The 18557-nt window shown below is 38.6% G+C and overlaps 1 protein-coding gene across 3 annotated transcripts in view; it reads left to right on the plus strand.

Annotated features, from left to right (window-relative positions):
- Positions 1-18557, plus strand: part of LOC110023311 (protein CHROMATIN REMODELING 4-like) — a 59311-nt gene that overhangs the window by 27723 nt on the left and 13031 nt on the right. For all 3 annotated transcript variants that reach the window (XR_002293886.1, XM_020722638.1, XM_020722639.1), the window contains exon 3: positions 14698-14812. Coding sequence is in view for 2 of the 3 variants with exons in the window: in XM_020722638.1 (XP_020578297.1) it covers positions 14698-14812 (115 nt within the window). In the remaining variant the exon portion in view is untranslated. The remainder of the gene's footprint in view (positions 1-14697; positions 14813-18557) is intronic.

Raw genomic sequence — 18557 nt, forward strand, 5'->3', positions numbered from 1 at the left:
TCATCCGGGGTCGCTCGGACGACATCGTCGACAATCGGATCAAAACGCGTCGAAATTCAAATTTCACAAAAATATTGACCCGCGATCGATTGTCACAAGTGGTTTACTCGAGTCCTCGGCAAATAACGGTGCAGGCGATGCGAATTGCAGCAATCGGACGCGTCGACTCTCCGAATCGCGAAGCTGGTGCGCGCGGGAGTGCGAATTGTGCAGAAGGCCACCCTAAGGCTCAAAAAGGTCCTATAGGGATCCCTTTTGGGTTTCCTCATGTTGGTTTCACCCTTCTAAATGCTAGAAGTCGATACCACACACTTGGAACCACAAAAGAGGACGGAAATAGGTCAAATTACAATGAGGCGGGCACCACTTCTAAGGTTCTAAGATAGTCAAAGGGAGATCCCTAAGGCTAGATCCTAAACCCTAAGAGGAAGACTAGACCTCACTAAAAATGAGGTCAACAGCCGACTAACATGATGATACACTAAGTTACCATATCCTCCTATTTTGCTAACAATGGAAGATTTTGATTTTGGATAATAGACCCGGGTATTTCTGATCACATGATTGGAGATATACTTGCTCTCAGTAACTACCAAGAGTTCACCCACCTTAAATTTGTTAGACTTACCGATAGTTCTCATTCTAGGATTGTTGGGAAAGGAGAAGTGAAAGTCTTCAAATATATTTAGCTGTCTTTTGTTAATTAGATTGCAACTTACTTTTAATTAACAAGTTACTCATGACTTAGACTGTGTTACTAAATTTCATTCTTATTATTGCAAATTTCGGGTGGTGGATTCAAGGAAGGTGATTGACCTTGCTGAATTACATTAAGATTTATACATGCATGAGGATAATTATGCTTTTAACACACAAGTTTCTTCCCTATTCTCTTCACTTGTTCCTAAGTCTATTGTGTCCGAGCCTGTTGAGAGTCAAGTTTTTTTTTTTTTTTTTTTTTTTTTTTTGTCTTTTGAATCATCCTAAATTTCATTATGTTGTCAAATTATACTCCAATCTCTTGATTTTTAAAAAGTCAGGAAACCTGCCAATCAATTAAACATACTTGTCATGTTTATCTTTTATCTAAGTACAAACCATCATATCATTTCTCTATCAATGGAGTCAGATTGTTTATTTTCTTTATTGATGCTCATATTAGAATTAGTTGATGATCATATTAGAATTAGTTGGATATTCCTCATGAAGAAATTTGAAACTCAACAATTCTTTCAATCCTTCCCTAACATGATAAATATTTTGTTCCAATGTAAAATTCATATTCTCCAATTTGATAATGCAAATGAATATTTTAACTCTATCCATGGATCATACTTTATAATAATAAATTGTATCATTAATGTGAGTATTTTTTTTTGAGACCCCACAACAAAAATGGGATAGTTGAGAGGAAGAATCGACATCTCTTGGCGGTATTTAGGTATATAATGCTTTCTCATAATGTCTCAAAAGTATTCTGGGGAGATGCCATGCTTACAAACACCTACCTCGTTAATAGAATGCCAAACAATGATATTGGAGTTAACTCAAACCATAATGGAAAATAAATCTTTTTACTCGAAATGAATACAGGGCTACACGATTACAATGAAAATGGGAAGGCAACAACCAACATACAACGCTATCACTCAACTAGGGCTGGATTCAAAGTGAACTGCTATAAGGGGATGTGGTTGGGAAAGGGAAGTTGGTTGGGTTGATTTGGTGATAAAAGATAGCAGATGGAGGGTTGTGAGACAAAGGACAACATGTATGAGGGGTTGCTGACAAGGGAAATAGCAGGTGGAGGGGTGGCGATAGCAAGATAGTGGACTAGGAGGGCTCAACGACCCGAAAACGACAAGTTTGAAGGGTCGGCGGCGAGGGAACAACAAGTAGGGAGGTTTAGCGGCAAGGGAAGCAGGTAGAGGGGCGGCTGGTGGCACGGGACACAACAAAGGGAGGGTTGTCTGGGGATGATGACAGCGAGGGGGATGGTTGAAGAGGTTGCAGAAGGGTTGGGTAAGGATAAAAATCTTTGCAGGATTGAGCTAAAACTGGAGCATCTCTTGAACCCTTGGAGAAGGTCACCATCTCAGACGAGTTACAACTAGAGCACATTCGTGCCTCAAATACAACTTTAGGAGCAGAAAACAATCGTTGACGATAGGCTGGACAAAAAATTAAAATCAGGAAGGCAAAGCCTAAACCCTAACACAAAAAACAATATACTTATATAAAGGATAACTAGGAGGGGGTAACCCCTCCCCTTGGGCGGCAATCCCAACCTTAAGTAGGGCTGGGTCCGGTTCAGCCTCCCTGCTAAATTGGTTTGGGCTGTTTCAGGCCCCCAGCCCTTGCGTCAAGTAGGGTCCTTCATTTATAAAGCCCCTCTCTTTGTTGTGGTGGAAAAGTACCTCCATGCCATAGCATTCTAATCTAATTTTCCTCTAAAAATACTTTGTTGGCTTCTTTGTTCACATTTACCAGCCAAACGACCCAAAAATTGACCCAAAATCAATCAAACGTATCTTCTTTGGGTATGCTTCTAACAAAAATGGGTACAATTGCTACTCTCACGTTACAAAAAAGTACTATAACTTATATCCCAAATTTGATATTCAAGATGAGAGTCTGGGTGATTATCAAATTTGAGACGCTATTCTAGATACCCACTCTGATCTATTGTCATCACAAGTTATTTTACTTCCCTCTAATCATCCCGTCTCTCAAGTTGCTTCACTTGAAAACATCCAATCTAAAATTCACAACAATAATCTTTTCAAGTTACTTTGTGTGTACACTAGGAGAAAGAAATGTACTTACCAAGATAAGGATAAGATGCAACTACAAAATTGTTCATAACTAAACATGAATTCTCATATCTCTGAAGTTTCAATGGAGGTTTAATTCTGTGAAGAAGACATTGAATTTTGCACAAATTAATCTATCTAGGAGCATGTCGTCAATGGGAGGTTATCATCACAATATAAAATTTTTGTTTCTAGTCTTGATAGTGTGCACATATCTAATTCTATTCATAAAGCAATTCAAAGTCCATGATGAAAAATGGAAGTTGAAGAAGGGATCCAAACCCTTGATCTAAATGACACGTGAACCTTTACAAAGCTTACCCCACTTAAAAGACTTGTTGGGTGCAAATGGCAGTTCAATGTCAAGTACAAAGCAGATGAGAGCATTGAGAGGTTCAAAACTGTGTTGATGGTCAATGATTTCACCCAGTCCTGTGGGATAAACTAATCAAGAGACCTTTACCCCACTAGCGAAGTTAAACGCCATCATAGCTCCTTTTTTTTTTTTTTTGATAGTGAACACAATAAAAATTGCATCAACTTGATATCAAGAATACCTTTTTGAATGGAGACCTTGAGGATGAAGTGTATATGGAGACTCCACGAGGATTGGAAAATGACTCAGTTAAACATCCGGTTTATAAACTATAAAAGTCACTTTATGGATCAAACAATCTCCATAGGCTTGGTATGACAACTTTGCCGAGACTGTGAAATCTAATAGGTATATCCAATGTCATAATCTTCCAACTCACTTTTTCATCAACACCAGTCAGGATCAATATGATTTACATAGACAATGAGTATAATTTTCTTACCTCCCAGTATGTGTTTTATGAAAAGTATATGATCAGTTAGATTTCAAGATTTAGGAGCTATGTGATACTTTATAGGCATGGAAGTGGCCAAATCCAATATGAGAATTATGATTTCTCAAAGAAAGTATATCTTAAACCTTCTAAAAGAAACATGTCAGTCAACTTTTTGAAGATTTGAAAAATATGAAAAATAATTTTTGAGATTTAATTTAAATATAAGAAATATGCGGTTTGGGTTTTGAAAGTAGTGTGTTTTAATTTTTGAAAAATGAGATCAAATGGATCTCATTCGTCCAATAGTTTGCATAATCGTGCCCGATACCGCAAATACTGCACTCTCCCGAAAGATAAGTGTAGACTTCGGTAATAGACCCAATCCTGCAAACTAAGAGATTTGTGACATCCGTTTGGTCTGCGAACCTTTTATGTGTGACCAACAAGTTTTCCTATTTAATACAAAGATTAAATAGGATTTATTTTACTTGAGTTCCAAGTTCCCTATAGAGGCAAACCCTTATAGTTAATTACATTCTAAATGACGGGTGTCACTTGGGAAAATTCTCGATAATGATCAGAGGTGCTAGTCTTCAAGAATTCAAAGTTAAGGTTTTCACGGTAGAACGTAGAAAAGCAAAAGAAAGTGACTCAAATAGGAACAATTATTTTCAGGAGTCCAAAGGAAGAAAAAAGTAAGGGATGTCACAGATTCTGAGGAGAAAAACTCAGTGAATTCCCAAATTATCTTACTGTGTGGCTGCATTTTGGAGATGATGTTATTCAATTGTTCAATTCTATCAATTTTATTATTTAGGACTTACATTTGCATAATATCTGATTATGCAAATAACCCGTGGAGATAAGAGAGTTTACGTCGTGCTACACGACAACCTCAGAACCTAAGACGAGTTAGGACTTACGCTACACAACATGGTTGTGCAGGAACCTAAAGAGGGTGTGAGGATTTACGTCGTGCTGAGCGAGCTTACCTCGAAGTTCTAAGGATTGCTATTTAAACTAGGAAAAAGATTGCTGAAAAAGTTATTTTTGCTGCTTGGCCTGAGTTCCTCGCCGTGCTGCCCACGAATTTAGTTTTGAACCTCCTGCCGCAGTGATGGCTCCAAGGTTTAAGTATTAGAGATTGCTGGTTTGTGTTTCCCAGTTTAGGTGTCAAAGTTTGGTTTTGTTTTGATTTTGGTTTAAGTTCTGGTTTTGCATGCAGAATAATCAAATTGCAGGTAAATAAAAGGTATTTGAAAGGTAAAATACAGTAAAATAAAATGTTGTAGATAAACTGTAAAAGGTTGTAGATAAACTGTAAAAGCGTACCTGAACTTCTGCTACTGTTGCGTGATTAGTACTACAAACATAGTATGTTTTGCAGCAGATTTAAACACACTTGCAAGAAAAATAAATAAGACGAGAAAATCCAACATGAAAGTCAGAAAAACGAGTCGTAGAAATCATTAGCAAAAGAAACCTTTAGCCACATATAAAAGACCAAGATTGAGTGTAAGACATTGGTAGACGTGGGGGCTCAGAGCTGGACTGTGTGTTTCCCGATCTTGAACAAGAGTTACCAACCTGATAATCTACTGAGGACAGACTTTAACCTTAATCTAAGTGATTTGATGTGGACCTTTATAAATTTTCATAGAAAAATCATTTGATTTTCATGCAAAAGTTGTTGTTTAAGTCTTTTTCAAAAGTTGTTGTTTAAGTCTTGCAAAAGTTGTTGTTTAAGTCTTTTTTATGCAGAGTTCTTTCTAACATGTAAAAGAGATTTTTGTTTTATTTTTTTACTTTTTGTAAATATTTTGTATTCATGTAGTCCACGGGCTAGTCACTCTAATCGTGTTAGAACTACTGACAATCTAAGAGTGTCGGGGGCAAAGTGTCGGGGGCAATGTCGGGGGCAACGATCCCACAAAGAATCGACGAATAGTATCATAGGTCCTTCCCTCTCCCTTATAGAAGATCCTTAAGGTAGAATATACTATTCTAATAATCTCATTTTGTATCCCTCGTTTAAGCACACATAAGCAATGTCGTTATCGCTCTCGCCACTTAGACCCTAGACCTATCCTAGTCCGATGATCCATATGTGGCATTAACAAATTTGCTCAATTGCCAGGAGGATTTGAGTGTAATATCCAAGCTCAAATCCCTGTGCACTGGGTTTCACTGTAGGTTAAGTAACTATGAGAATTTCACTATTGATTTAATTAAGGAAGCATGAACTACGTCTCGGTGCATCCTCATGTCTAGTGTCTTAATCAATTTGTGAATCGGGGTCAAGTGCCAAGTTTCATTTTTTATTCGAAAATTAGGTTGATGAACGTTCACCTAGGGTGTGCTCATAAAGTCTAGGAAGCCTACACTTAAAAATTGGGTAGATGAACTCTCATCTAAGGTGTGCTCCTAAAATCTAGGAAGTCTACACTGAGAATTAAATGGATGGACTCCACCTAGGGTGTGTTCTTAAAATCTAGGAAGCCTACAGTGAAAATTAGGTAGATGAGCTCTCACCTAGGGTGTGCGCTTAAAATCTAGGAAGCCTACTCTGAGAATTAGGTAGATGGACTCTCACCTCAGGAGTGCTCCTAAAATCTAGGAAACCTACACTTCTAACTTGTGCTTACAGTGGTTTAAGGTAATCTACCCTCAATTAAGTGTTTTCCAACGAATCCTCAAATATTTCTAAGTGTCTTCCAAGTAATTAAATCAGAAATTCCCATTTTTTGACTTAACCATTTAATAAAAGTAATAAAACAAACGAAAAAGAGGATTGACCTACTTCCAAAACTAACAAATCCAATGAGAAAATAGCAAGTTAGTCAACCTAAAAACGTTTAAAATCTTTCAACAACTGTAATTAAATAGACTCTCGAGAAGAGTGCTTAAGTTTGTTCCAAGACTGTGTTTTGATTGGTTCAAAAGTCTTCCAATTCAGCATAAAAAGAAATGAGATCCAAAAACCACAAGAGACTCAGAAAAGTGCAGCCCAAAAGCCACAAAATTGAAGCAAAAAATGCAACTCACAAGCCACCAAGCGGACCCAAGAAAGTGCAGCAAAACAAGCCCCTTAACAGTCTTAAAAACCGTGCATTTGAAGGCTTCAAAATTAGTGTTTAAGGGCTCTAAGATCAGCCCACAAAAGCACTATAAAACTGTATATAAATTGCTCCAAATCGACCCACAAAAGCACCCCAAAACAGTGCCAAAAACGGCGCCAAAACGTTGTCGAGGCTGCTCCAAAACTAGCTCACAAAACATGCCAACACAACCCTTAAATTCGCCTCGAAACAGTGTGCAAACATCTCCAAATCAGCCAACAAACACACCCAAATCGGTGCCCAAACAGTGAGTAATTGGCCCAAAAAAAAGGTGTTTAAAGGCTCCAAAAACAGTGGAAAGTGCAGCTCTTAAATCCCTCCCCAAACAGTGTATGTATTGAGCTAAGACCGTGAAGGTGCTGACAAGCTTTAAGGCTTCCCATGAGCTGTCTAATAGCAGAATTTATGAAGGCAGACTCATCCAATTCAACACAATTAGATAGGTTTACATACACATCACCTAATTCTTATGTATTTACATATATGACATCTAAACTTCTTTCTTTACATTTATAACACAAGCATCTTCTACATCTCATAAAAAAAAAAAAATACCACTATTTTAAATTTTAAGAAGTAACATTCACTTAAGGTGGAATGTATGTAAAACTGAGGATTGGATTCTATATATGTAAATGCAAAAAAAGATTGAGTGGTGTGCCTGTAAATGTGGTTGTTCAGGTACTAGAAACGTAAATACATAAGAATTGTTAGGTATGTGTGTAAATCTTCCCAAATAAAAATCAATTATATAAGAATTGGTTAGAATTGGTGATGCCTAAAAAATACAGTGCAAACACTTGTCCGTATTGTAAAAATAGCAATGATTTTTATTTCATCCTAAATGATATATGAGTACGAAACTGGAGCATAAACCCAGGAATAAGAGAGTTTTACCGCTTTAGAGAAACTGAAGCTCTGGAAGGAGGAAGATGCAAGCCTTAGAGGACCTTGTAATGCCTTTCCGGCTAATTCTAATCGTCACTCTATCGCAGGGATTTAGTCACGAGGGCCGCTGTTCTGGCGAAATCTAGAGAGGAGTGGGAGAAGGGCGAGGGTTTTTTTTTTTTTTCGGTTTGTGAACGAGGAAGCCCGGGATCGAGCGTGAGGAAAGGGGCGAGAGGGGAAGGGAGAGGGAGTCGAGGGCTTCTGGTGGAGTCGAGGGCTTCTTGTGGAGTCGAGGGAGGCTTTTCTGCGTGAGGAAGAGGCGAGCGAGAGGTTCGATCGGGAGAGCAAGGCGGGTGAGCGATCGCAGGCGAGCAGGAGCTTAAAGCGGGAGCTTCGAGCGGCTGCTTTGTCGCGCGCGAGAGGGAGGGGCAGGCGAGCGGTCGAGAGAGTGAGAGAGCTCGGAATCTGGTCGTGGGGAAAGGGAGGCCGAATTCCAGGAAGGAGCTAAGCGGGATCTTGTATTCGAGGAATTCCAAAAAGTTCGTTATTCGATAATGGGCGGGTAATTTATGAATTTCAAATGGGGGAGGAGTTTTATTTGGTCGTTAATAACTTTTAATTAAACCCAATTAATGCGAGATTAAATGGTAATTTTAAATTTTGAAAATTTGAAATTCAAAATTGTTTAGCTTGAATTCAGCCTGAATTGAACCGAGTTAAATCTAGGATGAGCTCGGGCCTGCGCCCCGCTAATTAAAAAAAATGTGCATCGATTTTTGCGTCATTTGTGCGCGTGCATAACCTTAGCAACTTGGGTGTCCTTCCCAGCTAAAATTAACGTTCCGGACAAGATGACGCAGTCCGTTTCGTCATCCGTGGTCGTCCAGACAGGTTCGCCGACGGTTGGGCAAAAAATTTGTCAACTTTGCGTGTGGTGTAGTGAGTGCGTGAAGTGCGGCGTTTGCGAGTGTTCGAGTCATGGAGGGTTCACCTAAGACCGTCTGATCCTGTAGGAACTCATTTTCGGGCCCTCTACATGTTGGTCCTTAGCCCTTGCAACTAGAAGTTGAGTGCTTGGAACCACTCATGCGAGTTCTTCACAAAAATGAATAAAGAAGTGGTTTGAAGTTCTATGGGAGGTGGGCTCCATTACTAGTCTGCTAAGATGGTCAACAAGGAACTTCAAAGGCTAAATTTTAGGTTCTGGGAGTAGGGATTTAAGACCTCATTAAAAATGAGGTCAACAAAACAATAACGTTGGGTTGCAAATTTGCACTCTTTGGATTTAAAAAAAAAGTTACATTCAAGAAGAGAAAATACACCAGTGAAAAAATGTAGATACCAAAAATTAGTGGGTAAACTTATCTACCTATCATACACTAGATCTTATATTGCTAATTATGTTGGCATTGTGAGCCAACATATGAACAATCCAAATGAAGAACATCTGGATATGGTTTATAGAACATTGAGGTTTCTTAAGAAGATCCCTGACAAAATGTTATTGTTTAAGAGATCACATGATAGGGAGGTAGCTACTTACATTTATGCTAGTTGGACAGGAGAGCTCACTGATAGAAGATCCATTTATGGGTGTTGTTTCTATGTATGGGAAAATTTTGTCACATGAAGGAGCAAACAACAAGCAGTGGTCTCTTGAAGTAGTGTAGAATCTAAGTACCGTGCATTTGCTTTGGGAATATGTGCGTTTGCTTTGGGAATATGTGAAGGAATGTGGATCCAAAGATTACCAAATGAGTTGGGATACTCCACGGTTAATCTCATAAATATGTTCACTTACATCTAAATTGCCATCAACGTTGCAAAGAATCCTGTGCATCGTGACATGTTCAAATACATTGAGATCGATGGACATTTTATATTTGAGAAGGTTAATGGATGCATTATTAACTTAATCTACATTCCAACTCGTCATCAAGTTGCTGATGTCTTCATTAAGTTTCCACCTCCAGAAAAATTTATTATTTGAGACTTACAATTGCATGATAACTGGTTATGCAAATAATCCGCAAAGAGATAAGAGACATCCTCAGAACCTAAAGTGAATTAGGACTTACGCTGCACAACACAGTTGTGTAGGAACCTAAAAAATGGATGAGGATTTACATCGCGCTAGGCGAGCTACCTCAACTCAAAGTCCTATGGGCTATGACTTAGACTAAGGAGAGAGTTTAGCTGGTGTAGACTTGTTTTTCTGTTGTAGAATGAAGACTACCCCCATTTGTAGTCCGCTCCAAGCTTCATACCGCGCTGCCCAAGAAGTTTGTAGCGATGGCTCAATGATTTAAGTGTTTGAGACTGTTGATTTATGTCAGTTTTGATGTCAAAGTTTGATTTTGTTTTGTTTCGGTTTTGGTTTCAGTTCTGGTTTTGCATGCAGAATAATCAAATTGCAAGTAAATAAAATGTATTTGAAAGGTAAAATACAGTAAAATAAAAATGCTGTAGATAAATTGTAAAAGCGTATCTGGGCATTTGCTATTGTTGCGTGATTAGTACTACAAGTATAGTATGATTTGCAACAGATTTAAACACATGCAAGAAAAATAAATATGGCGAGAAAACCCAGCATGAAAGTCTGAAAAAATGAGTCGTAGAAATTATAAGCAAAAAAAACCCTTAGCCACATATGTAAGACCAAAACTGGGTGTAAGACATTGGTAGAAGTGGGGGCTCAGAACTGGACTGTGTGCTTCCCGATCTTGAACAAGAGTTTCCGACCCGACAATCTACGGATCGACAAACTACAGAAGACAGTTCTTAACCTTAATCCAAGTGACTAGTCGTGGACCTTTATAATTTTTCATAGAAAAATTGTTTAATTTTTATGCAAAAGATGTTGTCTAAGTCCTTTTTATGTAGAGTTCTTTTTAAAATGTAAAAGAGGTTTTTGTTTTATTTTTGTAAATATTTTGTAAAGTCGTGTAGTCCACGGGATAATCACTCTAATCGTGCTTGAACTACTGACAACCTAAGAGCATCGGGGGCAACGATCCCACCAAGAATCAGCGAATAATATCATGGGTCATTTCCTTTCCCTTGATCATTTTCTTTTTCTTATTGAAGATTTTTGAGGTAGCAGATAGTATTCTAATAATTTCACTTTGTATCTCTCGTTTAAGAACACATAAGAAATGTCATCATCGCCCTCGACACTTAGACCCTAGACTTATCCTAATCCGATGATACATATGTGACATTAATAAATTTCTCTAATTGCCAGGAGGATTTGAGTGTCATATCTAAGCTCAAATCCCGATGAATTCGGTTTCACTATAGGTTAAGTCATGACGAAAATTTCAGTATTGATTTAATTAAGGAAGCATGAACTACGTCTCGGTGCATCCTCATGTCTAGTGTCTTAATCAGTTTATAAATCAGGGTCAAGTGTCCAGTTTCATTATTTATTTAAAAATTAGGTGGATGAACGCTCACCTAGGGTGTGCTCCTAAAATCTAGGAAGCATACACTGACAACACTGAAAAATCGATGGATGAACTCACACCTAGTGTGTGCTCCTAAAATCTAGGAAGCCTACACTGACAAATAAGTAGATGTGATCTCACCTAGGGCGTGCTCCTAAAATCTAGGAGGCCTACACTGAGAATTAAGTAGATGTGATCTCACCTAGGGCGTGCTCCTAAAATCTAGGAGGCCTACACTGAGAATTAGGTGGATGAGCTCTCATCTAGGGCGTGCTCCTAAAATCTAGGAGGCTTACTCTGAGAATTAGGTGGATGAGCTCTCACCTAGGGCGTGCTCCTAAAATCTAGGAAGTCTACACTGAGAATTGGGTGGGAGAATACACTGAGAATTGGGTGGATGAGCTCTCACCTAGGGCGTGCTCCTAAAATCTAAGAAGCCTACACTGAGAACTAGGTGGATGGACTCTCAACTAGGGCGTGCTCCTAAAATCTAGAAAGCCTACACTTTAACTTGTGCTTAAAGTGATTTAAAGTGTTCTACCCTAAATATTAGCTTCCTTTCCATTCACAGAACTGGAATAAAGCATGACTTGCCCATCCTCCATAGTTTTCAAAGCTACGGATCTCTCCTTTTTCACAACGGGACAAATTCCAGTAAACAGATTCTAGTAAAAGGCCAACATCCTTAAGCACAAAATGAAAATGCCGATCCGAAAATAGCTTCCCACATGGGCATGTTTCCCTTTACACACTCAATATTGAGCATACGGTTTAAACATTCCTCACCACAACCCAAACTGCCATCTGGAGGCAGCTTACAATGGCATGATGGCAAGCCCAATATACGCCCCTCCATCGCAATATGCATCAACGGCGTGATTCGTTTCATCATCCGGGATTGTCCGGACAAATTTGCCGACGGCCGGGCAAAAAAATGTGTCAACTTCGTACATGGTGTAGCGAGTGCGTTGCTGAGTCACGGAGGGTTCACCTAAGGCCGTCTGATCCTATAGAAACTTGTTTTTCGGGCCTTGTACATGTTGGTTCTTAGCCCTTGCAACTAGAAGTTGAGTGCTTGGAATCACTCATGTGAGTTCTTCACAAAAATGAGTTAAGAAGTGGTTTGAAGCTCTACGGGAGGTGGACTTCATTACTAGTCCGCTAGGATGGTCAACAAGGGACTCCTAAGGTTAGACTTTGGGTTTTGGGAGTAGGAAACAAGACCTCACTAAAAATGAGGTCAACATCGGTGTTCTTATCTAGATTATTTCCTCTGTTTTCAATATTCAACACAAAATTTGAAGTTTCATTGCTGATCTTCTTATGAACTTCTTCGTTTACCACTAACCCTACAATATCATCAAAATTTAACTTCATATTACCGGAAGGGTTACTCAACGTTGTGACTAGTTCATCTCAACTGTTTGACAACGAAGATAAAAGTAATAGTTCTCTGACCTCATCATCGAACTTGCCACCAACAGAACACAACTGATTAGTCACGGTGTTGAATTTATCCGATTTGGGATGAACAATCTTTTTATCAAAAAAACTTATTAAGGTTGTAGGTTTCTCCTACATCTTTTTAGTGCAGTCATGAGATTTGCTGTAGTTTTCTCATTCACAATTTTGAAAGCAGCATATGAGAAAAGTGAGAGTTAGATAAAACCAAATAATGTTCGATCAAGCACTTTATATATCAATTAAGGCTTCTTGTCGATTCATTTCAGTGGCAAATACAGTTTTTTTTATACAATATATCTTCAATTTGCATTTTCTGTTAAGCAAAGTTCAAACAGTAGAACTTCGCACTTTCCCTTGTTTCATTGGTCATTGCTCGCACTCAATTCAGATATCTTCAGAAACCCCGCTCTGATATCACTTGTAATGTGGTTAAGAAAAATGCGTAACACTCATTTGAGAGATTTCAACAAAAATATTTGAACAGGCAGACAAGTAGTTCAAAAAAAAAAAGGCAAAGCACACAAATACTTAAAATGAAAAAAAAAAAAAACCTGAGAACGGAAAATTTCATAGAGCCACACCGTACCAAAGAATCCACTATTAAAATGAGGAGTATTTACAGATTGCAATGCAATAGAGTCTCTCCTTTTCTAGAACTCAAACAATACTTCAGAATGTTACTTCTCTTTGGCACAAAAAAAAATTCACAAACTACACACACAATGGCCTGTTCCCACAATGGTCTTTTTCATGTAAACAACAAAGAGAGAATTTCACGTGCGACCGGTGAAATTCTCTTTCTCGCATTGAAGTTGGAGTCTTTAAATCCTGAGTAGTATAAGAAAACTACTTATGGTGTCGGGTGCTACCTCTGGTGCATGGTTTTCAGACGCTCGGTGTTGTGAGTCACTCCGAGCACAGTTGTGCCCTCCTGGGCGTAAAGCTTTTGCCCTGGGAACTTTTGGTTGGTTGCCTGGGCTCCCACTGACGCTGGTTCGCCCGTATCTGAGTGCAATGTTTTCTGGCTCTCGAGTTTCCAGGGGCTGGAGCGCCCCAATCAGTCTCCACACACGACATGGTTTTCAAAGGGATATATTTGGAAAATTGTGTGCCTAAAGCTTTTTATGACTGTCGATGTTGATATATTTTGATGTGGGCAGGATTCGATCTCAAGCTCTTGGCAACCATTTTTAAAGCCTTTACCGATCGTCCACATGCTGATGGTGATAGATTAACCTATATTAGTCTTCCAAATTGTGGATTTATCTTTTCTTATGTAGTCTCCCTTTCCTTTTCAATATCTGCTTGCATGTTTCTATCAATCTGAGTATTAATCTCCATTCCTCGAATATTTTCTTGATTTTTTTTTTGTTCTTCATTTCTGCCTTTCATGCAATGTATGCTTCTGCCTCTGTAAATTGCTTAGTATGTTATTGTTACCCTGCTAAATTGCTTAGCGTAGTGTGCAGCTTGTTGGCTTACACTTTTCTTGTTTTCAATACAAGATCAAATTCTGTTAAATTTAGAGCCAGCAAATTTATGACATTATCTTTGGGATTTCACTTGTGAAATATGGACGGTGTTTATCTCAATGTCGACCTCTGCATCGATGAATATGTTTAGTTGATTAAATTATGTAGCCTTAATGTCTTTGATTGAGCTATTACACGCTAGTTGCGAAAAATAGACTTGTTTCTCTATGATTTTTGTCAAGTTTTGTACGAGTTATTCTGAGATCAAGTTGAGAGGAAAAGAGTGAGTAAAATTTAATATCATTTAATTTTTGAGAAAATGTCAAGACACTTTTTGAGCCTACTCAGGGGTTCATGGGGCCAAAATTAGAACGGATGATTGTCACCTAGATGGTCGGACATGTCTTCAGGAAGCTTTGCTTAAAACCTGTAGCTTTATAAAACATTTGCAGAAAGGAAACTGGTAGGCAGCTTGAAATTTTCTGAAGTGAGATGCTAGTTTCGTTGATTTTAAAGTATTCATTGTGTTGTTTTTGAGTACCATCTTTCTGCTAATGCTGCTTATCAGAGGAAATTTTTTGTCTTATATATTCACTTTTCTAGATTTATGATGAAAATATGCTTGTATGTAAGGTGTTTATGCTATAGGAATTTTATGTTTACGCTTATGCTTTTTGTTTTAGATGGGAGACGTATCAAGTGGAGCAGGAAGAAGTTCTTGGTCGAGGCAAACGCTTGAAAAGAGCTATATCGTACAAGGAAACATTTGCTTCCACACCAAATGAAGCTTTGAGTGAGGTACAACATTTTAAGCTGACCTGACTTCATGAAAATGCTGTCTACTTATTATATTAGATTAACATTGCTTGTTGTTTAATCCTTTTTTTATGAAGGAAAGTTTGTTGTGTTGCCTGTGTGATGTTCCCCAAATCGTTTCATCATGCAAATGTTTTGGACTTACAATTCTAGCACTCCCTTATATGTACAGCCTTAGATTCTCTAATCCTATGTCAGTCGTTACTCACACTTCCTAACAGGAACTCAAGGAGAATGTAACTCATAAAACTCTTTTTTTTTCCCAAGCTGGTGGTGATTGTGATTATTTTGGTGTTGATACTAATTAATGGTCTTATATAGGTCCGGGACATGTACCCCCTACCAACTATCATTATAAATACCTGAGATATCTACATGACTCTAGGAGTTTTTATAGGAGCTAGAGCTATCTATGATGCTCTAGAAGCTTTTATAGAAATTAGAATTATTGACATGACTCCAAAATCTTTTAGACAGTGAATGAGCATTCTTTGAAGTTTTGGAGTCTAAACGAACTCATTTTTACTGCAATGCTCACAAACATGCCATAAGTTTGCCATATGTAACATTTAACTTTACCTTTCCTAGTGATGTCTTGGCTGCATCCTTGATATTAATATGGTCTCCGAAAGGTTGCAGACTCAGCTTTGTCATGAGAGTTTGGCTTTGGGCCAAATTTTTTAAGTCACGGTGAAGTTTAGATAAGATACTATCTAAAGGTTTGTCCTCATTTTATGAGAATTTTATGATCTCTTTCAAAATTTCCTGGCTTCTATAATTAATTACCCTTCTTGATTTTTGAGAAAGAACTTTTGATTGTGCTTAGTTGGTCGGCTTTAAATAAATGTGTTATGGTAGTATCCATTTGACTTTAAGATTAGAGGGAATTTCTGTTTTGCACCGCAGTCAACCCCTTTAGGTCAATTGGAGATATAATAGAGGTGGATGTTCTTCAGTGTGTGGAGAGTTAAATAATTAATGAATAATCGTGTATTTTAAATAAAATAATATTATTTTGTTTTATATTTTCATTAATTATTGTGATTGCTGTAGGAATTTCTTATAGGAGAAGAAATGAGAAAAATTCAAAGAAAGCCAAGGTAGCGTCTTGGAGTTGTATGCAACAACGTCATGGCATCGTTCAGAGCAAAAATAGCTGAAGGAGCATAGTGCACAATGCTTGAGCGCTGATCAACTGGTGTTGCAATGCTAGAAATGGTGTCTCGGTCCTATCTCATTGGTCCTATGATGCTGGAGATGTGAAGAAATTGTTTAGAAACCCGAGATAGTACCGCTACGCTAGTTTATGGCAGTGTAGTGCCAAAAAATGAAAAGGACATCCAGACATAAAGTTTAGTGCCACGATGAGGGTGCTTGATGGATAAAAAATCATCCGAAAAGATTTGGAGATCAGTGCCTCAATGCTGAAGCTTGGTTTTGTAGCACTGCAGGAGGTAGAGCAACCTGTCACGCTCCGCCATATTCGAGAAGTCGTCAAGACGAACACGAGATGGAAGATTCTAGAGAAGGTCAGGATGTAAAGGGTCATCAAAGGGGCTCTAGAAGATTCCGCCACATTCAGGAGAGAGCAAGAAGGAAAAGCTTTAAAGAGAATCTAAGAATAACCTAGAATGTTCTAGAGTTATGTATGTACATAAGAATAGTCTAAGAGATAGAATATTATATTGTAATCTAGAAACTTCTCTTGGACTTGGAATAGTCTCACATTGGCTAGATGAAAGGCCAAAGACATGGAGGAGGCTATAAATAGGAGCTCCTCCCCTCATTTGTATTTACCCAAGCATTGAATCAAAGCATTCTAGTATTCAAGTGCTAATTATTCCTTTTTCTCTATTATTCTTCTTAAGAGTGTTTGGGGCTCATAAGTCCAGTGTTGTGAGGGGTAAGGCTGATTTAGTGCTAAGAAAGAGCGCTAAAGCCGCACGGGTGACTTGAGGAAAGTTAGTCCGTGACAAACCGCACAATAGCCCGACCAATTCAGTTTTAAGCAGTTTCAAAGTCAGTTGGGGGAGTTGCTTGCGTGGAGTTCATTTTGATTGTAATAGGGGGGCTCTAAGGATGATATTTGTGACTTAGAATGAATTTATTTAGTGAGAGTAGACTTATATTGTGAAGAAATACTTGAGAGAGACTAAGTTGAAAGAAGAGAAGTAGAACAAATTAAAGGCATGTGTCATAAACATGGTGGATTGGTGCGTATAGGGCAAAGTCAATGACGATTTTTTTTTTGGATCTATTAGAGCAAGTTCTAATAAATGAGGAAATGGGTTCAGTTGGGAATGAATATGATCTATTTATAAAGGTTGTGCCAATAACCTTTAAAGGAAAAAAATTGAAATACTATACACATCTTTAACTAATCACTTAAAATCATCTTTGCTATAGGCACTTCATTAAAGTTCAAAAAAATTGTCTTGGGTGGATAGGAACAAAATCAATGACAATTTAGATTTACCTCCTAGAGTTTAAAGCGGATGGTGGGGGAAATGCTATTGAAATAGTTCAAAATCACATGATTTCGTCATCCCGGGTTGGCATGATCCATTATCTACTTATTTAAAGAAGATAGTCGACCCAACCTAACTGAATTATTTTTGTCAACAATCATGAGTTGTATCGTCTAAAAGTCCCTTTTAGATCTGGGGTGAATGTTTATCTAAGAGGATAAATTTAAGTCGATGTCAGCTAACAGAAGGATTTGTATCGATCAATTGTACATTTATGATTCATAACTCAAAGAGTAAAAGTCATTTGGGAGCATACAAGTTGCAGTCATGATCATAATATAATGGTATCATTTAGCGTTAGATCATTTAATCAAAGGGTTGTAATCTTAACCACTACTTTTTGTTAAGCTATTGGGTCAGACCACACGTACATGTTGACCTCATTTTTAGTGAGGTATTAGTCTTCTACTCTTAAAACCTAGGATCTAGCTTTAGGAGTTCTTATTGACCATCCTAGCGGACTAGCAATGGAGCCCACCTCCCGTAGAACTTCAAGCCACTTTTTGACTCATTTTTGTGAAGAACTCGCATAAGTGGTTCCAAGCACTCAACCTTTAGTTGCAAGGGCTAAGGACCAACATGTAGAGGACCCGAAAATGAGTTCCTACAGGATCGTACAACCTTAGGTGAACCCTCGGTGACTCAGCAATGCACTCGCTGCACCATACACGACTTTGGCTTGAATCGACTCGCCCGTCGGGGAAATCGTTCGTACGACCCCGGATGACGAAACAGACTGCGCCGACGCATCCGGAACGTCGACTTTAGCTAGAAAGGACACCCGCATTGTTATGGTTTCTCGCGCGAGCGACTAGCACGAATATCGATGCATTTTTTTTAGCGGTGCGCGGGCCCGGGCTCAACCCAGGTCCGACTTGGGTTCGATTTGGGCTGAACACGGGCTAATTGCCTCAGCTTATATAAGTTTGAATTTTGAATTTCAAAATTTAAATTTATCATTTAATTCCTCATTAAGCTTTTCCATTTAAGCTCGCTGCCTGAAAGGAAACAAATTAAATCCCCGCCAATTGCTTCTGAATAACGGCTCTGGAGCCCGCTCCTTTCATTAATTCGATCCCGCTCTCCCTCTGCACGAGAGAGACTCCCGTTCGCCTTCTCTCCCTCTCTGCACTGCGCCTCTTCCTTCTCTCGCCCGATTCCTTCCTTCGGCACTAAAGTCCCCCCCTCGACTCCCCTCC

This window comes from Phalaenopsis equestris, unplaced genomic scaffold (genome assembly GCF_001263595.1).
Source record: "Phalaenopsis equestris unplaced genomic scaffold, ASM126359v1 Scaffold000224, whole genome shotgun sequence".
Classification (NCBI taxonomy): Eukaryota; Viridiplantae; Streptophyta; class Magnoliopsida; order Asparagales; family Orchidaceae; genus Phalaenopsis; species Phalaenopsis equestris.